The 23068-nt window shown below is 38.3% G+C and overlaps 1 protein-coding gene across 1 annotated transcript in view; it reads right to left on the reverse strand.

Annotated features, from left to right (window-relative positions):
* LOC131592862 (ATP-binding cassette sub-family D member 2-like) overlaps nucleotides 1–23068 on the reverse strand; it is a 42071-nt gene that overhangs the window by 13717 nt on the left and 5286 nt on the right. The window contains exons 3-6 of the mRNA XM_058864701.1: nucleotides 21300–21421; nucleotides 18345–18513; nucleotides 15148–15242; nucleotides 13567–13712 (exon numbers count right to left, since the gene is read on the reverse strand). Coding sequence (XP_058720684.1) covers nucleotides 13567–13712; nucleotides 15148–15242; nucleotides 18345–18513; nucleotides 21300–21421 — 532 coding nt within the window. The remainder of the gene's footprint in view (nucleotides 1–13566; nucleotides 13713–15147; nucleotides 15243–18344; nucleotides 18514–21299; nucleotides 21422–23068) is intronic.

Consider the following 23068-nt stretch of genomic DNA (forward strand, 5'->3'; position numbering starts at 1 on the left):
CAAAGTTTGGTATTCTTGAGAGATTTAGAAATTGATTTAAACACACACAGGTTAAAATCAAGTTGTAACAAAAACATTGCAGCTCAAACTGAATTCCATGGTGTAGCTGGAGACACACAAATCAGACAGGAGAGCACTGAAAACCTTATTTGCACTGAAAACCTTCTTTCCCTACTTTTCTGGAGTACAGAATTCGGACTGGGCATAACAGCTGGATTCAGAAGCTGAAGCCTCTGAATTGCACCGCCTCTGAATTGCAAAGTAGCACACATTGAAAGGGTTGGTCACCTTAAACCTCCCAGCACCAGCCTCCCTTTGCCAAGTACAAGGCTGTGCTGTATGTGAAGCAGTTTCTTAGTCACTGTAATTCCAGACCAAGTAATACCATGTCTTAATAGACAAGCTCTCTCCAATTTGAAGCCAGAGTCCCCAGTCATGGTTGGGGAATGGCTATGGCCAATTGCCACAACATCATGAGCTGTGCCCAGCCTCTGGTACAGCCCAGGACCCAAAAATCCTCCTAGTCCCAAAACAAAGAAAACTGAAAGAATAGTTTCACAGCTCTCTAAAAGGTATCAGGCCATTCAGGTTTAGACAGCAAAGGCAACCTAAGACATCCACTTGACCAATTCCTTCGCTGGTCAAAGCATTTCTTGTGAAGAACAAATATCCATTCTGTCTCAAAGCTGCTGAGAGCTCTTGGAAACTGGAAACACCACAGGAACAGTCTGTGGGAGTTTGAGTTTGGAAGGGAAAGTCAGAGCCAAAGAACAGTCAGGCTCCAGACTCTGTCCTGCTTTCTGTGCCAAGTGTTCCACAACTCCCTCTGGGTTCATCTGCTAAAACAATACTAGTCTTATTAAAGCTGTAGTGCCAGGGGATGATGATAGGGAGGAGCAGTCAAAAGTGGGCCAGCAATGAGAAGGCTTCCAGGCAGCTTGCTCTTGCCACCAAGAACTGCTTCCAACAACTTCACAGTGTGCTAAAAAGTGGTCAGTTTTCTTCCCTAAAAAGCTCTGAGCCTGGGTGGTGGGAAGGTCTCAGTCATGCAAAGGCTTTGCCTGGCAGAGATGTGTGATACCTAAGCAGATTTCTTTCCTTCCCTTGGAGGTGTCTGCAGAAGGGTGGATTAATCCATTGGTATTCTGAGAGTCCCTAAAATACACCACAGAGTAATGTGAAGGAATTCACAGTGCAACAAATGAAGAATTACAGAACTAAAGCTGCCATAGAAACTAAAATTCACATGCAAGGTGGCATCAGTTGCATTGGTTTTAGTGCTGCAAACATCCACAGTGAACTGTCTGTACCCGCCTGTGGTTAAACTACTTTCACCACCAACTGGGTGAGGATGGGAAGGGCAGAGGATTTGAACTCTCTGCAAATATTTGGTCATCTCTGTTGTGGCAAGCACCCAGATGGAGCAAAACCAGAACCACAAGTCAAATGCAAGTACTGCTTGCTCCTCTTTGCTCACTGTTCTGCTCCCTGCTTATTGTGGCAAGAGTACTGCTTTAGGCTGCTGCATGAACATTAGCACCAAGTGCAGTGAACCACTTACATTAACTGTGATATTGCAAAATCTCAACTCTAAACATTAAGTAACCTTATGAAGTAATGAGCTATTACATATCCACAATGCTCTCCATCTAAAGTCCCAAAGGGCTTGACTTCTTGCATGTGTAGAAATCACCTCACTTGCTCCAAACTGCTGCCACCTCTGGGACAGAAGAGCAACTCCACCTGTGTTCAGAAAGATTTAAGTCAGCGGGTAATTTAGGTGAAGCTGCAGGTAAGGGCAAGGAGGACAGAGTTACCTATCGTATAATTTGTCTGGGGTTTAATACCTTACTCTTGTGAAGTATGATCCTGTAATGACTAGCAGCTCTGAGATTTAACCTATAGCAAAACAGGGAAAGCAGTACTCAAACACACTATGCCAGGACACTTGGTGCCATGCTGTTTACTGAGTCACCAGCACTGCTTCCTGGCACAGCTGGGTTTTCCTTCTGGCCTCCCAGCTAAACACACCAGTAATACCAAGCATGTCTCTCCCCACCTAGTTTGTAAAAATTACAGAAAAGCCCAGCTTGAAGTGGAGTAACAAACCCCATCAATTACTAATTAACTAGCAGAAAACAAGAATGGCTTATAAGAAAACTACTTTTAAGAGGCAGGAACCATGTGTCCAAAGAGAGAGTTATTGGAAAGAACCTAATTATATACTATACCAGTCAGAGTTCTCAACTGGAAGGAGGGAGACTTTAATACCAATCTTTTTTTTCCCCAATGCTCCCCAAGATAAAATCCAGTAACTATCCTAACTCTTTACTAGCATTATAAAAACATTTAAAGGGGGTTCTAATCTTATTTAGGTGCCTGCTCTCAGGAGAGATAAATGGGTTTAACATTTAGCTCTCAGTTTGGCACCTAAGCTGCAGTAAGTGGCAGAAGATCACACATACACTTATATGCAGAGATTCCTATAGGTTAACTCTAGGTGGCTCCCTTTACATACTACATAGATATTTTGGACCATTTTCCAAAAGCTCAAGATCTCTGCCTGACTATCTAGGGGATACTCTCCATATTTGAATTTTCTATCATCTTGCTTGCCAATATCATAATTTTATGAGTTGCTACACTTTGTCTGGAATCACCTCAGAAAAACTCCAGCTATTGCAATGCTCCTGGTTTAGATTCATAGTAAAACTTCCAGTTTTCACTAACAGCAAATCTTGATCAACAGTGATCAACAAGAAACAACAGCCTCCACAAATCAAAGTAACTGAATTCTTAGTAATTCTTCAATGACATTAATAAAATAAACAGTCAAAAATGATGGCACCACCACTACAAATTTGAGAAAATAAAATGCCTTGAATGAATGTGAATTAAGTTCTTTTTAAGTATTGTTGTATCCACTGCTCTCAAACAGAAGGTGCTATCACCAAAGAGTTAAAAAATAATAAATAATATTTATCAAAATTTAAAAAACCACAACAGGCTATTTGTTTATCACACTCTGTCTAGTTCAAGGGATTTTAGGGCCAGCTAAAGTTTCAGTAACTGTTCTAAATATATAAATAATTGATCTGTCTTTAAACTACCCTACACTGAACTTTGCTCTCCACTCATAACTGGCCACAAACATCCTCTAAATATTTCAGATAGATCAGTTACCTAGTGGAAAAGCCTACCAGAGTGCTAAAGACTGTAGTACCAAGAATATAGTTAACAGAAAATGAAATGCACAGTATGAAAGGATGAATTCTAAAAGTATATAATTAGAACTTGGTATCAAAGGCTGAAAAAAAAATCACTCTGTGGCCCTTTTTTTCCCTTTTTTTTTTTTTTCCTCCCCCACAAAAAGCTGTGCACATTTCTACAAATAAACAATCTAGGAGCAAATAATAACCAGAAAGGTAAAAGAAGCCTTTAAATTGCTATTCATATTTAGCTATCATCTTATCTCATTATTTTTCACTATTACCAAGATCATAGACAGAATATTACTAGAACTGGTCAGATGGCCTAAATGTTTAAGGTGAGCAATTCACATAATTATTCAGTTCAGCCTGTTTGTATCTTGTGATAGACACAAAACACACAAAAACACATGTATAATTAAAATAAAACCCCAAACAATTTCTACAAAATTTTAACAGCTAATGCATTCTGAAATAATTATACTACCTGCAATGAATCAATCAAATGAAAAGAAAATACTCTCCTTTTCTTAAACTACCTCTGGCAGTACTGATGATAAAAGGATTATTTGGATGGATGAGCATGAAGAATGAATTGAAGAAAGAACAAAGCGCTGTTCTGGACAAGGTTCTAGACTGCCAGTCCCACCAGGCATAGTCCAGCCTGGGAGGTGTTTGAGTTTTATCACAGCAGTGTAACAAATTGAGCAAGGCAGTTTCCCTCTTCTAGAATGATCCCAAATTATTCAGTTTTGTAGATGAGAAGTGACACCTTATTTCAGAAGGAGGAGGAAGTGTAGACAGCAAAGCCTCTAGAGCAAAGGCTGGTTTTGCTCTGGGTTTCTACAGTGCTTAGTTGTCCATAGTGTAACTTTTTCCATGCACTGTGATATGAATACACAAGTATTCATAGAGCAATGGTGTCTCTGCAGTGAAACACCTGCCAACAAGTGAGAAGCCACACACTGCTCTGACTTCCTTCTGCTATCTGCTGTGAAACACTGCATTACACAGGACAGAACATGACAGACAGAATAGAGACACACCATGTATATGGATGCATGGAATATTATTATAGAAATTTTATAAGCATTATTGGTATGTGATGCGGCTCTTCAAGGGAGCTGTAGTAATAAGAAGAAACTGAGATTGATAGGGTATAATTAATGCAAGATGTTAGGCAAATAACCAAGCCTGGAAAAGTCTTCCCTCTTGGGAAAGGCACACTCTCATCTAAGCAAGGTACGTTCACACATGATGAACTAAAGAAAAAATCCCACCTGCTACATTCTCCCATGAGACCATGACATAATTAATGGATAAAGAACAATGAAGCAAAAACCCAGTGTTGTGGGGATTATTCTGCATTGTCAGCAGAAGAGACTCATCTCATCTAGAAGTTATTCATGTAAGTCTGAGTTAGTTATCCTTGGACCTCTCTGTAGTCAGCGGTGTTGTCTAGTGAGCTGGTCCTAGGACAAAAAGCAAGCAGCTGCAGTGACCCCAGCTGCAAGACTGTTATGCATTATGGAGTTGGTGATCTGTGGAACAGCTGCCAGCCATGGGCCATGGGCCTGTGCTATACACTGTGTTGGGCTGTGCTGCACATAGAGCTTGGCCTTCAGGCCTGTGCTGCACCGCACTTATCTCCTGGGTGCAGGATAAACTTTGTCAGCTAATCTTCACTGAGGAGCCTGCAAGCAGCTCCCACTTGGCACCAGCAATTACACTGCCAGCTTGTCCTTGTCTTTATCTTGAAGTGAAGCAGCATGTTCTCATGGTAACATCCTTTGGTCTGACAGTAGAAGTGACAAATGGCATTGTTTACTCCTAAGAAAATCCTACCAGAGTGCTCAAAACCATTGTGCCCAGGAACCTTAGCACAGATGGGCCCAGGCGTAGCATATGCTATGCTGTGACTAGAAGTCTGGCTGACGCTGCAATATGCTGGGCTGCTGGCATCTGATAGGATTCAAGTACCACAAAACTGGTGAAGGGACTGGAGCATCTCTCCTATGAGGAAAGACACCTGGAGGTGTTTAGCCTGGAAAAGTCTCAATGGGATCTTATCAACTTATATAAATACCTGAAGGGAGGGTGCAAAGAGGACAGAGCTGGGCTCTTCTCACTGGTGTCAATTGATAAGATCAGAGCTAATGGGCACAAACTGAAACAGGAGATGCCATATGAGCATCTGGAAACAATTTTTCACTGTGAGGGTGATCCAGCACTGAAGCAAGTTTCCAGAGAAGCTGGGGAGTCTCCATGCTTGGAGATACTCAAAAGCCATTTGAACATGGTCTTGAGCAAACAGGTTTAGCCTGGAGGCAGTCAAACACAGAACAAGAACCTAAAAAACGTGTCAGACTGAGCAAACCATGGAGAAGCTGGGAGAAGGCTGAATTACCTTAGAGCTAGGACACAGTTCTGGAGTTTTGGAGCCCAGGACACAGGGGCAGGCAAATGGCAAAGCCTAAAGGGCACGGGAAAAACTACTACCTTCTCTTCAAGAAGGTTGGCTATGTCTACTACCTGGATTTTTAAAAGCATAGGGCATCATAACAGAGTTTCTGATTGAAAACTCTAGTAGGAAGGAGGAGAAAAGACTTATTCCCAGGGAAGTTGACACCAGTTGTTAGAGCTTTCAGCTGTTCCCTTACAAAAGTCAGCATCCTTTCAATCTTTTCATATCAAGCTTTTTATGACCGGCAGATTTTGTAATTTATGTTTCCCAGTGCTTATTGTTGTTATGTAACCAAATTGTTTCTCATTACTTGATATGTATAAGGCATTTGAACCGTACTTTATGATGCTCCTAGGTAAAATATTATAGAAATAGTAAACAGTTGCCATTCTGTTCATCTGTCAAAGATCCTTTGTTGCACAGTTGCAGGACAGGTGCATTAAGCTGGACATAACTGCTCAAGTTGGACAGAGTAATGGGAGCTTAGTGCAGAAACTAGGTCATGCAAATGCAACCACCAGATTACTCCCTAACATGCAACTTTGTCTGTACAACTGCTAAGCTACACAGAGTTCTCAGTTAACCTCTAGGTGAATTTGTTCCCCTGGCACTGTATCAAAACTAAATTTTAAAGGCAAAAGAAGTTGTGGATACCCCATTCCTCTAAATGTCCAAGGCCAGGCTGGACAGGCCTCTGTGCAATCTGGTTAGTGGAAGGTATCCCTGCCCATGGCAGGGGGTTGGATGGTCTTAAAGGCCCCTTTTAACCCAAGGCATGCTATGATCCTTTGAGCTGCTTGTATCAGCAAAATGAACCTAACATAGATAAAATAGATTGTCATTGTTTTGCAGGATAGAGCCTATAAACACCAGCCATGTATTCAGCTCTTGCAACCTATTAATGGCTTTGTAATTATAAAATGTTTGTCAAGCTTAACCTGGCTATGTACTTAAAAAAAAGTTCAAAGCTTATTTTTCCTAGCTTTTAAATGAAGTTTCATAAGCAGTCTGGGACATACAAAGATGACTGGAGTATAACTTGAGTATGTATCAACACATCTCAATTCCTCACCCACATTTGGTCCTCTCCCATAGCCACAGCTTGCTCCACACACATGCCCCAGTCTGAAGACACTAAGGGACCACAGCCCTGGAGAATGCTGAAGTCTTTTACAAACATCAGTTTAGCAGTAGCCCTTAAATGTTTGATTTATGCAGTTACATTTTAAACTTAAGGTAAACGCCAGTGCAGCAAGTTGACTATACATTTCAGTCTGGAATTTATGCAACACTTTCCTTAATAACAGAAAATACCTCTAAACTGTGCTTTAATCAGCTGAGTCTTGTGTCTGGGCAGTAGAGAAGACACCTGGCATGGCTTGAGGAGGAGTAGTAGCTAATCCACAAAACCATTTCCCCACCTCTGACTACCAGTGTTGGTGAATTTTGAGCACGGTGTCCTACCAATAAGTACTGCCATTACTTGTGAGCAGTCAGCACATAGACCTAATAATAAACACTCAAACTTTACACCTCTGAGTGAGCCTTCAGTGGAAATGGGGAGGTTTCACAGAGATCCCAGCAAGCAAAACTTTGGCCAACCTACAGAGCAGCAAGACAAGTACTTTTCTGTTCTAGATGAGGTAAGATGGAACTTTCCTCAATCAGGAAGGATAAGTGCAAGCATTTCTATAGGAATGCCAAAAAGATGAAATGGACGAAGCTGTGCCCTGACCAAGGGGAGAGCCTGACAGCCCTCTCAGATGCTAGGCCAGTTTCTAACAAACAGCAGAACTGAGGTAAGCAGTCTGGAACTGATTAATCTCAAAAGAGGAAAAATAAGATACAAAGTAGCAGGCAATCTTTAAAGCATATCTATATCAAAATAGTGCAAACTATTGCACACAATATGAAGTGTGTTGTGTTATGTTTTTTGTTAATGCTTGTCTACCAAAGACTTTTTTCTCATCTGTCAGATAAGTGGTGAACTTTGGAAATAAACACATCGAAAAAGAGCATCATGAACTTGATAACAGCAAGTCCAACAGACAGATCCAGCGTGCCAGGGAGCAGATATCTGTGCAGCATGACATGAACTGATGGCAGAGTATCAAAGGAACAAGTCAATATGGTGATGCACTATCAGCAAAATGCTGAAGGGCAATGAGAATCGCTGGTGCAGTATTGGCGTGTGCAGAGTACAGCTTAACTCCACCTGACTCAACTGAAAAGATCATAGTTAAAGACAGAGCAGGATTAGCTGACAACAAACTAGGATGTGCAAAATACAACACAGGACAGAGACATCTGAGCCAATCTAATAGAGATGAGGCAACAGAACTCGTATAGGCATATTTGCACAGCACTTCATTCAGGCTACTTCTCCAGCAGACCACACATTAACAAGAAAGTAGTCTGATACAGAAGGACAATATAGATACATACTCCATTTGCACAAACTTCCATATGTCATATAGGGTATCTGAAAGTGAACCACAGCAATTTTGCAAGATTAAATTGTTTATATACTCAAGAACTGTTTCAGGATGAGAGTGGTCACTACTAACTACTTCATGCTTAAAACAATATTTGAGTTGTACTATAATCTTCAAATTTTCATGTGCTTATAATGTAAAATTTACATTTCTTATATTATTATTTATTATATAATAATAAATTATATATAACAATAAATAATAATAATATTATTGTTTATTATATATTATTATTATTTTTATCACTTAGAACTGAAACATTCTTCCCTCATTCATCCACATGATGAATATCCTTGGACTACCTGAGGCAAAGCACATCAGACATTTGGATTACTCAACAGAGCTAATGAGAGGAAAAATATCTCTGTGGCTGATGTAATTTTGTTTTGTATCCAAGGGTATTTTTAGAATACAGAAGGAAAAATGCCAGACAGGAAAAGACTTTTAAATGAACCCCCAAATAAAATACCAGAAATAGAGCAGATGTATGCAAAACCAAACAGCTTAGGAGGCCCAGATAAATCTTTAAACTGTTCTATTCCATTCTGTCCTAGGATTATTAAGAAGGTACAAAGATATAGGTATATAAATTTTAAATGACAAAGAACAAACAACATTTAATACTAGTTTGTCTTTGGTTGCCTCCCTTTAAGCATTTGATAACCCTGGTGTTAAACAAAATAAATGTTAGAGATCTATTTGAATGAGCAATAGCAAGAGAGAGAGAATACAGAATTGGACCATTGCTGTGACTGCTGAGAAATTGGGTAAGCCTTCTACTAGAATGGCACACAGAATAACAAAGAAACTATGCATGCTACTGGAGAAACACACCTCTCACAAAAATAGACAAATTACAGTAAAAGCAAGCTGGAGAGGAAGAACAGTGACAATGGATGAGGAGAAAGAAGTACACTGCATTTCCCCAGGCTCTATGAGAATCAGTCCTCAAGAAAGACAGAGAAAATGCTGATGGACATTTTGGATATGTGTTGTGCTAGGAAGACTCGAGAGTCATGATCAAAGGTTACAGAACTAACAGAGACTGCATGAGACATTCCTCCATGCAAGTAAGACAACATGACACAGCAGGCAGCAAATGATAAAAAATTTATATTAATAATCCAGTGATAATTAGAGGTTTACTGCAATTTACAGTGCACAGATACTGAGGTATATTCCTGTGCTGTTGTCAAGGTAACCTGCAAGTATGTAGGTGTGTTGGCCTTTATACCAAAGTAAGGAAAAGAGAGCCAATATGAGCAGAATCTTTCTCCTTACAATTGAAAAGGTTGAGACTTTGTTGGAGAGCAAGAAAAGCTGGAGTAAATGCTAGGAGGAATTGCATGCTAGAGCTAATTCCATGAAGATGGAGTCTCTTCCCAAGTAGTCTGGAGGAACGGGCTAATTTCAGAAACTGGGAAAGGTTAACTCCTGAAGTGCTTCAGATACATCTTGTGTCACCCTATACAACTTCCTGAAAGGTGGGCATAGTCAGGTGGAGACTGGTCTCCTTCTCCAGTCAGCAACTGACAGAACAAGAGAACACAGTCTCAAGCTGCGCCAAGGGAAATGTAAGTCAGATATTAGGAAAAAGTTTTTTATGGGAAGAATGATAAAGTACTGGAATGGTCTGCCCAGGGAGATGGTGGAGTCACCATCCCTGGATGTGTTTAAAATAGGACAGGATGTGGCACTCAGTGCCATGGTTTAGTTGAGGTGTTATGGCATGAGTTGGACTCAATGATCTTAAAGGTCTTTTCCAACCTAGTGATTCCATGCATGTGATTCTGTGTGTGGTATATCTTCAGCATCAGTACTCATGTTACCCACAACATACTTTTGTTAATTATTTATTATTTAAAATGATGCTTCTTGATTCTGATTTGAACTGTGATTCCTTACCAACTAGAGTTGCACAAGTGTTTGTTTTTTCATTCATGCTACATTCTTGGCCAGTTGATTCAAAGAAGAATGCAAAGAGGTGGTTAACACAAACAAATTTTACTTTGCAAAAGAGGGACAGAGAGGAGTAGAAGAAGAGGTAAGAACATACTCTGCCAGTTAGTGAGTCTTCAGTGAGATCTGACAACTTGTTGAGGTGTGACCAGTTCCTAGCACCGAAAAAACAAGCTGCTTCAGGCACCAAATGATGCTGGACTGCTTAAAGGCTCTTTATGCCTCTGTCTCTTTTGCCTGCCCCCTCTTCTGCCCATTCCCCACTCGGACAGGCCTGTCAGGGACAGTGGCAGAGCCTCTGAAATTCCTGGGCTTTTCTCACCCTGTTCCCAAAAGGACAGTTTGTCACATCAGCATCCACCAGAACTGTGACTGATTATAGATAAATTCTGCAAGGCCTGGTCCTATATAAGGGGAAGAAAAAAGCCCTCACAATGATTCACAGCAAAAGATAAAAAAAAACAGTATAATTATGGTAAGTAATCTAAAACCCCAAAAAGACAGGGATTCTCAAGGCTGTTTTAAAGCCTACAAACCACTAAGTAGTGCTAACTGCAAAATGCCTGCAGTGTGGATGAAATTTGGAGTATACAATGAGCTAATTCATGTTTTAATAAATCATAGTTTTGTATGTAGCTTTTGAATTCGAAAAAGACACATGATTTCCCACACATATCTGGAATACTATGCTGGAATATTAAAAAACAGAAAAGAAAAAATAATCTTTTCAGTGAGCTCCTATTTACTGTGGGGTATTCTGTTACTCAGTAGTCACTGTATTCTCCACCATTCATGCGTACAGACGAGATTTCCCACACTTGGCTCAAAATGGGCTGATGCAGAATTAAACTCAGCCACAGGAATGCAGATGCTTCAATGGTAACTGTGTCCACTAATGGAAAGCCATCTGCTATGTCTTAGACCAGAGATGTAATGTATATACATAAACACAGGGACGACAGGGATGTCGTCCTAACCTGCTGCTCCGATGGACATCACCAATTCAAAAGCTTTCTGCTGTAGCACAGTTTCACCTACCCACCAAACAAAACAGTGAGATAGGCTGATGCCAGGTTGATCCTATCATACCATGTCCCAGAGCCTGGCAGTCTGAAACTTTTTCCAGAACATTTTCCAGATTGACAGGAACTATTTTCCCTAAAGTTATGATGAAATACAAAAATGATGAAATGTAGGCAGGGCACTATATTCTTCAGCCTAGAATTCACAGAATTATGCCTAACAAAAACAAACAAACAGAAGGTAATCCTGATAAAGCAGCAATTTGCACAGGGTTAATAATCAAAATGGTTGCACCAGCAAGACCTTACAAAACAAACCTCTTTAATTTGGGGATTTCAGGACAGTTTACAAACCAGTACAAAAATTCTAAATGCATACTGGAGCCAGGGACAGACAAAAACTCCAAGTAAATGTGTGATTTATTTTAGTCCACAAATAAAAGAACTGTTAAAACACTCACAGGTAGATTATAGGCAAAAAAAAGAGAAAAACCTGGACCACATAAGGCAATCCAGAAAAAAGCCCTAAAACTCCAGTAGATCTGTTGCAAATCTTGTCCCAAATGTACAAACTTCAAGGTAAAACTGGATACCCTTCAAGTAATTCATAGTATCTCAGATATTCATCGAAGACTCTGTATGCCCAAAGAACAAATATATTGGGCAAAAAAGCAATTTGAGATCCTTATGGATAGCTGAACAAACTTGTCTTTTATCAACCCCTTCAGCCACATTACCCCAGAAATCCCTACAAGATTCAGTCTCAGTCCCTGTCCAAACACGAGACACTTATGAGTGACAGGCCACATTTCTGAGCGTACAAAATGCACCCTGACACAGCTGAATTGTCCAGCAGAGTAGACTTCAGAATCTTCAGTCAAAGTGTAGCACTTTTGCAGAAGAGCCCTCTCTGTCACTCACTGTTGCCCCATTTACCCAGACACTGCTCTGTCCCTTGGGAAGGGAATGACAGAGCTCACCAAGAGCCACCGAGCTGAGCTAAGGCAGTGTCCCTTGGGTGCTGTAAGGACATCACAGCAGGACCCTTCATGTTGGGGATCCTACTAGGATGGACTGCATATGCCAATCCCTACATGGCTTTGGTCACAGAGGGCTGCAAACATATTGAATGTATCATGACTAAAACTTTTTGAAATGTTTCATAGAAGAGGTTCGCTGGACAAATTATTCCAGCACTGCAAAGTTAGGGGAAGCAGCTAACAAAGAACTACATTTATGGAAATGAAAATCCAAGAGATGTGATGCAATCCTCTCAACCAGTACCTTGGCAAATCCACCTGATGCAAGGCGAGTCTGTTTGCTTTCAGAGAATAAAGGGAACGTAAGTGAAGGGAAAGAGCTGTAAGCAAGCCAGCCACACATGCTGATCTGAACAGGGGCTGGGATCACACAGAGGAAGAAGTGCCTGAAACTCAAGATTTTCTTCAAGAAAAAGATTCAGATTAGCTTTTGTTCTGAGTAAACCAGTTTTAAGAATGTTCTGTACAATGGGTATTCTGAAATAATGTTTTGAAAAACATTTAATAAAGCATTTTGCTCCAAACTCCTGAATAAAAGTCTTGAGTGAATCAGAAAAATGACAATGGCTAGGAATAAATTATACAGATATTTGAAAAAATCATAAAGCAGTGTTCTTTGCTACCTTCACCTGCAGCAAGGAAAATCTACTGATCAGTTCAGTAGATTCCATTCATTTTAATATCTTCTACTTTTTAAACAAGGCTAAAAACTGTGATCATGAATACTTCTTTTGCCCATGGGCAGAAATTAACTACAGGAAGCAAGATTCAGTGTTTGACTTTGCTTTAGCAAAACAACATAGTTAGAGGTCTCTAAGGAGACATTTTAGAACCAATTGCATAACAGTATGTACTGAGAGTCCAACAGCTTGTCAGAGTACAAAGAAAGCACAACAAAGCCAAGCTTCCATTAATGAAATGAGCACGTATTATTAAAAAGGCAATTTGCAGTTACTGTCGGATGGGATTGTGGTCTTGCAGTGTGCAAGTTACGTTTCGGTTACTTTGACACTTAAGAATTAAACCACTCTCCCTTGTTACAATCCTTGGTTTTAAAAGAAATCAGATTTGAGATATACTAGATCTATTTCAAATTTCTTTCAGACTCTAGTCCATTCCCATGATCTCAACTATCCAGGACTTTAGCCATCTGAGGAACACAGGCTCCAACACAAGTGTATGTGAGCCCTTTCCAGTGATTAATGATGTTGCATCACCAGTGAGAAAAGATCTCTTTCCATAAACACTCTTCACACACCTAAGGTTGTGCTTACCATCTATTAACTTGGATGTACACATCACAGATTAGAAATGTGAGAAGAAGGACCAAAATTCATGTAACCAGATAAGAGGCATCACCTTCAGCAAGACACATACCTTTGTGGTATATAAAACATGTGTTGTGGAGGGGGCTTGTAGAGAACTCCTTCATACACAGGCCACAGACCACTTAAAATTCTGAAGAGTGAACTCTTTCCACAGCCATTGGGTCCAGTGATTAAAAGATTCATCCCCTCCTCAACCTGCAAAGGGGATGAACATTCAAAGATGTTACTACACAGTGCATGTGGCACAAGAGAGTCTAAGACCCCTAAAAGGGGTTACATAAACATTTATATAAAATTATCAACCAATTTCATTGATTAGCTGCATGTATTCATGCAGCTATTCTGGAAACAGTGGAATTAGATAAAATATGTAGGCTGAGATCATGAAAATATTTTTATTATATCTGAGTATCTCTATAAACGAATGTTTACAGTAATATACAATAGTAGTATTTATAGTAATGTATTATTATATACATGTAATGTAATATGTAATACTATTCTATTACAGTGTAAATACATCACAGTCAGAATCAACTGGTCTAACGCAGATTAGGCTCAAAGTGTTTTAAGCAATATTGTGCCTATCTGTGATATTAACTGCAGATATGGAAGGTCAATCGTGTGACTTGGAAAATTTATTTCACATTGCCATTTCCCACTTAATTACCTATGTTAACTTGGCTGTGATGCCAAGGATTTTTTTTACTCACTTGACTGTTACCCTGTGGATATATGAGTGTATATTTATGCATAATCACAATGCCATTATCTATGTTTTAGAGAAATATACTGACTTCTGGATTTTCTTCATTTGTGTCTCTTGAGACAAATGAATAAATAGAAATATCTGCTTGATCATGAGGTTGTAATTTTACAGTTCTGAAATTCCTACACTGAAGATGTTGCAAGTTTTGCCATAGCTAGGACCCTTTCTTCCTAGTTCCTAATTCAAAGGAAAAGGAACATCCTGCTTTATCTAAATTAAAAGATCTTCTGTTAAATTTATTTCTGATAACTTCAACTCTTTTTAAAAAAGAACAACATCTGCACTGGAACATCAGATCAGGATACATATGGGCATAATTCAGTAAAGGTCACTCATTAAAATTGTGAGCAAGTACCAAGAGGTGTCTGGAACAGGTTTTTAAAAACAATACAAGTTTCTACTGAATAAATCTCCCCAGCTGGACTTGTGAACTATGCTGTCAGCCATTTGTCAGCACTGCTCTTCATGAAGTGTTCAAGAAAACTCTGTGAGTGATCAAGAAAAACTATGGTTTTGATTTTTTCACTGTTGCTGTGGCCTCAGACTTTTAAAGGAGCCTTTGTGAGTAAAGCATCCCAATCTGATTGAAATCTACTAAAGATGGATGCATACTCTCATACACACCTTTGAAAACCTTAGGTCAGTTTTTTACCAGGCAACAGCAACAGAAATCCTCCCTTTTCTTTCTCTGAGCAGGACAAACTACATATGTCTGCCTCTACTGAGCTACTATGCCTACCTTTCTGGACTTCCCCTTTTATCCATATGCTCCTCCAAGTACTTAACATAAGGTATATGAATTCTGTGCTGTTTATGTTAATGTGATGGCAACAATCAGAAGATTCTTGCATATCATCTTACTTTGAAGTTTAGTCTGGAAACCACCACATCGCCATTCGGAGTAATTATAGGAACATTTTCACAAATAATTCCTTGATCAACATCAATTACTTTCCCTGGAAAGAAAAAAAAAACCCAAAAATTAGAGTTTGTGAAACCCTCCATTAAGCAATCACTTGTGACAGCCTCTGTGCTACAACTGAGTATATTTTCACGTAAGGACTGGTGTTTGAAACAGCTCTTTTATGTGCTCCAGGTTCCCCTAGTGGAAAATCTGGATAATAAATCTTAGCTAGTGCAAGACACTGTCAACAGTAGCCAAGAATGCGCAATGAAACCTAAATTTGATCCTAAACACAATGCGCAGTATGCATCATAAATGTGACGCACTATAAAGATGTGTTCATTCAAATTCTACTTGTATTTTCAGCATTCTGTTTTAAATAGCTGTTTAATACCAAACAGTAAAAAAGTTCAAGGACAGCCTTAGCCACAGAGAAACCAGTAAACCTTCTTTTGAGGATTTAATTAGGAGTCACTACCAGCTCTGAAAGTCAGAGCACCTTTCAGTCTCCTCCAGTAATGAGACCAAAGGAGAAAACATTCAGTGGCTTGCTTCCATCTCTTTTTGGTGCCACAGACACTGTAAATGTGTCTTGTAAGTATTTGCAGAGACTTACATAACATTTCAGTCAGGTAGATACACCTGGGATTTGGATTTCTGGAAAATTAAATATACAGTCTCTGTTGGACATCTGGATACTCTGTAATACAAGGACTTTGATATTAACTGTCCTGGAAACAGTAGAAGAATGAAACTAACTTCTCGGTCACCTGTTAATGGTCCTGTCTAAGAGAAACCAACAGCTGGATTCCTAGAAAAATATTAGAAATTAACTTTATAAACAAGATGCAAAGGAAAGATATTTCTCTTTGTATTAGAAAGCTGTTTACTTATAATTTAAACTAATCTATAAATAAAGAAAAATGTAACAAAGACCAAGTTAGTTAGTTAGTTAATTATAAAAGGCTCTGGTAGCATTTCCTTCACTTAAATTTAGTGTCACATTTTTCATTTAGAGGCTTTTTGTTCAGTTGCTTTCAACTTTGCCAAACTATAACAACCTAGGTAGAAATTTTTATACCATGTATCAGTCCAAGAGCTCTCTTTTCATAAAATAAGTTTTACTTAAAACAGCATGAGATTATGAGGAAAAAAGTATTTTTCTGTTAAAAAGAAATTACTCTGATAGAGTGGGGACATTGTAGTTAAAATAAATCAATGATAAAATATAGTCAACTAGTACAAACTAAGTAAACTTAATTCTCATTTACTTATCATAACTTCATAGCATTTGATTGCAACTTTAGCACGCTTTTAAAGTATATTTGTATAATCAGAAATGCAATTTGACAGTATTTGTACGACATACAAAATTCTATCTGATTTTTTAAATAATGAATTATTAAATATGCTACAAGGCAATGTTATTATCTGTAAAATATTATTAACATTTTCACATTTTCACACTCTTACAACAGTAAATGCAAAGCACAAAATAGACATTGCTTAGTTACAAAGACTTATACTGCATGATTCAAAAGGAAATAAGTATTATGTGTTCAAAGAGCCATTGGGGAAGCTGAATGTTGTGATTTTTCTCCTCTAGCAATGCAGACACATATGAGTATGCGACCACGTGTACTTTTATCCACATGCAATAGACTCTTCAGGGATTTCTAAAGTATTGCGACCGAAAGAAGGGAGGAAAACCAGTATTACAATAGCACTTGTCATAAAAAGTGTGGAGCCTGTGGCCTAGATTCATCTGGCCTAAATTCTTCTTAAATCCTTGTGCACAATGCTTGGTCTTGGCTAGCTGCCTCTGAGAGCTACAACTACACAACAGCAAATGCTAGTCACCATGGCTTTAGGAGGAATTCAGACTGGATGAAAAGTGACTATAGGGGAAGGAAAACTTGGGAAAATGTTGCAGAGAAAAGAGGAGTAGGGTTTAGATATAGTAGACCTAAAGGGAACATGAAGAGCACACTCGCATATCTGAACTGTATTTGGTTTTGGTTTAAAACAATTATCTAAAAAGAGCCCCCAAATTACTTGGTTGCTCCAGGAACTACAAACTTTTTCTCATGTACACGACAAAATGCAACAGTTATAAAATGCTATTTCTTTTAACATCAGCCAAGTATTACCAAGATCTACAAGACTACATCAGCTATTTCCATACCTATCCACCACACTGTATCACACTTTGTTATGATGAACCTTGTCAGAGGACTTTTGAGAAATACGAGCTGAAGGGCAGCACTGTTGAAATCACTGCAAGAAGTTATTTCACAAAGAACCCTTTGGGGCCTATAACTCTACTGAGCCTTAACTTTTCAAAAGCTAAAGGAAAAGAATGAGGCTTTTCAACACCACAGAGGGCAGCAGCAGAAATGGTATGTTGGGAAAATGACGAAAAACCCATTGCAAAAACCTGCCTTTGAGTACCTCAGAGAGAAGCTGGATGCAAGACGCAGAGAGAGGTGGCACACAATGGAGCACAGTAAGAAATGGATGTACACAGAAAACATTCAGGGAGGGTAGAGACAGAAAGACAGTGGCACCATAAAGACACAGGATGGGGTCAGGAGGGAAAAAGTATATATTGATCAGATCATTTGGGAGGTGAAAAGAAGGCTAAAGTTGTCATTTTCAGTTGAAGATTCCCATTAAATTATCAAAAAATGAGCGCAGGCTAATCCTTAATTGTGGAAAACATAGCTTTTTTGAGAAAAAATACTGAACTAATCTGTCTTTTTTCCTCCTACCTCAAACAAAATAATGTGATGGTTGAAGATGAAAATGTTACAGTCTCAGCTTTCCAAAAAAAATGAACAGTCTGAGGAAAACAGCACTGTCAGTGTAAGAATGCTAACATCACCATCACATATAATAGTATAGTTGAAATGACTTTTCACAGAAAGTTTTTACAAAAAACATTTGAGCCATTTTGTGTATTAGAAAAGCACACCATAAGGACAGAGTTATAAGGTAGCAGGGGGTTAAAATGAAAGGCAACATGGTCTCTGGGGCATTAAGGCTGAGAGGCTGATTAGTTACAGGAAAAAAAACCCTCTGTTCACCTCTTGTCCCACTGCACCATGCCTCCCCCACTGCCCCTGGGAAATTCATACAAATATAAATTAATTACCTTTGATTTCTAAAGGCCCATCAATGTGTAACTCTGCTTTATCTTCACTCCTGCTGTTGTTTAAAGATGCTTGAATAACAGCAGTTCTTTTGTAGATGCCTCTCTTCACCTCGTCAAAGACTGAAAACATGTTGTAGACACGGGCAGTGTAGCCTGCTAGCTCAGTGACCTGAGAAACAACAAACACTTCATTTCAGTTATACTTCACAAATTCTACAAACTAAATGTTTGGCCAAAGATCAACATGAGCAACAATGTAGGTCAACAACCATTCATTTTCATTCCTTGAAATTCTGTGCTAACCCATATGCCACCTGTAGCCTCTACCAATCAGCAGAAAGGACAGTTTGAGTTAAGCCCATGTAAACTATGATAACCCAAATAAATGAAGAGGCTGTAGAGACTGCTCATTTCTGTAGTCTTCAATGAACAGAGAGCAGCTACTAACATATCTGAAAACAAAGAGACTGGTACACAAAGAAAAAAAAAATCTTTGCATTTTCCAGCAAAAATAAAGTCCACAGAAGTGAGAAAAAAATGGCATCTATAATTACTTATGTTTACTTGTTTTATTCCAGAAACCTCATGTGGGAGAAGTGTGCTTTTCTGTGTAAAAGAGGCAGCACCCAGGCATCCTAACCTAAAATACAGTACAAACCAGAAGTGAGTCTTCTATCAACTCCATGCTAAATCTGACACCTTAGAACAGAACTGGGTATTTTTAAGATGCTGAAGTCTCTTAAAAGGCTTTCTCCATTTTTTTGTTTTGGTCCATTTGTCACATTTTTCACCTGGTGAAGACAAACAACAGATCTCTGACCTTGTAACTTCATATTCTTGGGCTATTTAAGAACTCCCAAAGAACTGCCTTCATCTAATGGTAGAAAAGAATTAAGCCAAGGCCTTTTATTTTAAATGTATTATTAGATGGTTTTAAAAGGATACATCTTTATACAAAATGCAGAGAGGACAAGAATAGCAACAAAATTAGATCAAGATTATAAAATCCATGGTTTGCTGTGGTTAAATACGTACACCCATGACTGAGTTCATCCATTATGGTGTACACAATTCCAAGATTATTTGAAATAACTGGAAATAAATCCATAATTTTTCTGTAAATTTCCTTATTTGTGCCAGTCTCTGAAGTGAGTGCTAGTTCTGGCCACATGGCTATCATTTCACTGGAGGATGATGGAGAGAATCCTGCATGTGATAAATGAAACTGTGCCAGCTGCACCCCAGGAGAACCACTGTGTGGTAAGCTTCTATACCATGACTGTAGAAAATAGTATGTTCAAACACTAAATGCTACCACCTAAACTATTGACTGCAAAGGAAAGTTGAGCCCACCTCATCTGCACAGTGAATTACACTGACTTGAAGGAGGCTGCCTTGGTGGAGAAGGTGGGCAAGAACTGGAACTGCACTACCACTTGATGTGGGTTGAAGTACACTATCCTTTGGAAACTGCCTGAATCATAAAATGGGAATGACAATGTGGTTGAAGTACTGCAGTGTCTCTTGAAGAGAAGTGTAACTGCAAAATTAAGATGGAAATTCACAGAACTGCTCTTTGGTCTCATGTTGTCCAGATTAATATCTCACCATGTTGTAGACAAAGTGTGTTAGTTCAGTTCTTCCTGTACTGTTTTGTGGGTACTTTTTTTGCCAAAAAATAAAACCACTATTTTTTTAATTCCTCATGTACATTATGTAAATTACTTAAATGCTGAAAAGAAAATAGATTATTACATCAGTGTATATCAGGTTATCTGGCAGTATCTTGGAGCAGAGATCAAGCAGGGGAACAGCTAAAAGAGTGTAGGTCAAAAATTATAGCCCATTAGAAGGACTTCTGAAAACAGCACAGACTCTGGTTTTGTCAAAGTCTGTGTCTGAAGGTGCCAAACTACCCCTCCTCTGACAATTTAAAAAGCTGTAGCTTTTATGGCTGGATTTCAAATAACAGAATCCATAGTCTTTTATTATCTGCCTAGCTAATGCATCCCTCCTCACGCTGCACTGGGAAAAAGGGTTCCCCCCAAAGGGATGAGCAAACACCAATAAAAATATGAAGAACAAACATTCAGAAGGAAATGTTGAGATTAACAGCACTGCCTCACATTTCTTTGGCTTAACAGCTGCCGTTTAAAGAAATCCACAAGATAGACAACAGATCAAAGCCGAGCTCTACTGGAATTTGGGTATGGACCTGAAACTACATCTCTGATCTTCTAGATGAACATTCTGTACTTCTAGACTACTTGTACTCCCAAGGTGAACTTTTTCCTGCTAAAATTTCTCTATTTTGAAAAATTATTTACAATTTAACAGGTTGACAAGATACTGCAAACAGCTTTACAGTTTATGTAACCCAGAAATAAGTATTCAATTCTCCTTGTTCTTCATATAGAAACAGGTTGCCTAATGAGATGGAGATACCCCATCTCTGGAAACATTCAAGGTCAGGTTGGACGGGACTCTGAGCAAACCAATAGTAGTTGAAGATGTTCCTGCTCATGATGGGGTTGGACTAAAAGACCTTTAAAGACTCTTACAGTTGAACTATTATATGCTTTCATGACACTTCCAACAGAAGAGTCCCAGTATACTCAAGGCAGACAGCCCAAATTCAGGTCTGTGCTTCAAACAGAAGAGGAATTTGAACCTTTATCACTGACATTCCAGGAACTTGTATCACCCTCTGATGACACCTGAACACAAGTATTAAAAATGACATCTACACTTTGCACCATACAGGCAACTATGCACTTTAGACTCTTTGTCAACTTAGCCCTAAAGATCAAACTACCAGTTCAAAGATCTCCATGGATTTAGTTGCGATAGAATTTGCCTTTAAAAACTGCACTATTTTTTTAATATTTTATATTAAACATAAATAGTTTTTATTTTTTTTCCTCTTCTGTTTCATGCATGCAGGATGTACAGTACCTCTTTGTATGAAGACATAATTCTTTCAATAGCATCTGCTCCAGAAATCAGCAAGTTGCGTGATGTAGTAAAAGCTTCTGTTCTTTCACTAACCATTGCCTGTTTCTGGCCATCTTCCAACTCTGAATGTAAAAAAAAAAAAAATTTTTGTTAAAATATTCTGCAGAAAATTATCTCTACAAACTAAATTATTATTGCAATGTGAGCTATTATAGAGCAGGTTTTTGGTTTTTTTTTAAGAAGAAGTTAACTCTATGAAGACAACCTTTCAGAAAGAACTGGTGAATATAACTACCATAGCTTGGTCAAAAAGAATAAGTGGGAGCATATGGAATTCACCTTGCTAGGCAAAACATCATATTATTTTATCTGTTTATCTACATGGATCATTTTCTTTTTAATGTATCATCACAAACCATAAATTTTTCAAAGTATGAAAAAAGTGAAACCCAAGAAATTATCTGAAACAGATTTTTAACATAATTTTTAACATTTTTGCGATTATTAATTTTCAGCCTTATTTACTGACTTCATGTAGAAGGAACCATTCACATTTGTGTAAATCTGGCAACACGATTATATTTCTGTAAGAAAGCAATAAACTCTTTGGTATCAAAGGCATGGTTTCAGTAGGATAACTCTTCCCTCACAATTAAGTTTCTTTCTTCATCTGACCTCAGAACAAAGTTGTGAGGCTTTATTTATGACACTGGATCCTGTTAACAAGAATACTCTTGCTCCAAAGAAAGGACTTGTCTCATAAGAATGTCAGCAGCATTAGGCAAGGAGAAAACAGCAGCACAATTTATAGAAGATACATGAGAAGCAAGTATATTTTACATATCTACATTTACCACCTTGCTACCATGGGTCCCATAGATTGAACTTACAAGGTTTGTTTCCTGAAAGAAACAAGATTTAAAAAGAAGTGGCTGACTATTTTAAGGCTAAATGTTGTTTCAGTGTTTATAATTGCAACTACAAATCACTGGTGTAGTAAACCAGTGGTGCAGTAAACCACTCTTAGAGATTTTCCACACAAAAGATTTACAATGAAAGATCTAAAGGGTCTTCTGCATCACATAACTTTATATGTATCTCCATATATTGCTTAAATCTTCTGCAGAATGGGATCTGAATATTACTTTTTTCCCTAAAGTTTGTAAAGTTTTTTCTAAGTTTCTTTTTTAAACTAAGCTGATGCTAGGAATCATGCTAGGCAGGGTAATAGGTGGGTCCACTGTGGCAACTCCTGTACTAGCAATTGCTGCTAATATCCGTATTTTCACAGTGCTCATGATCAAGAAAATCTAGGAGGAATTACTTGCAGGTGTAATGCGACCATGAATTTCATGGGCTAAGTCAAGCAATGCAAGAGTAGAGCAAATAGCATTTTCTTACTCTCACTTCCCCGACAGATCATATTCTAGAAATCTGGTGTCTGAAAATCTACAGGCAGTACCAAAGCCAGATGTATCTTTCTATGTTTATTAGTTAAACCTAAATGCTATTTTGTTTTCATTCACACATCCATAAAGGTATTCCTGCGTAACTAGATCAATGAAAAACACTGAAATACACTGTATTACAGTGAAATATACTGGAATAATTATCTAATTATATATGTATTAATAAATAAATATTAATTGTTTTATTATTATTTATTATTACAGAGAAATAAACTGCAATAGTTATTAAAATAATTATTACACTGAATTATTTCACTGAAATACAGTGAAATAATTAATGAAAAACTTTTAAAAATTGCT

The sequence above is a fragment of the Poecile atricapillus genome, chromosome Z (assembly GCF_030490865.1).
Source record: "Poecile atricapillus isolate bPoeAtr1 chromosome Z, bPoeAtr1.hap1, whole genome shotgun sequence".
Taxonomy (NCBI): Eukaryota; Metazoa; Chordata; class Aves; order Passeriformes; family Paridae; genus Poecile; species Poecile atricapillus.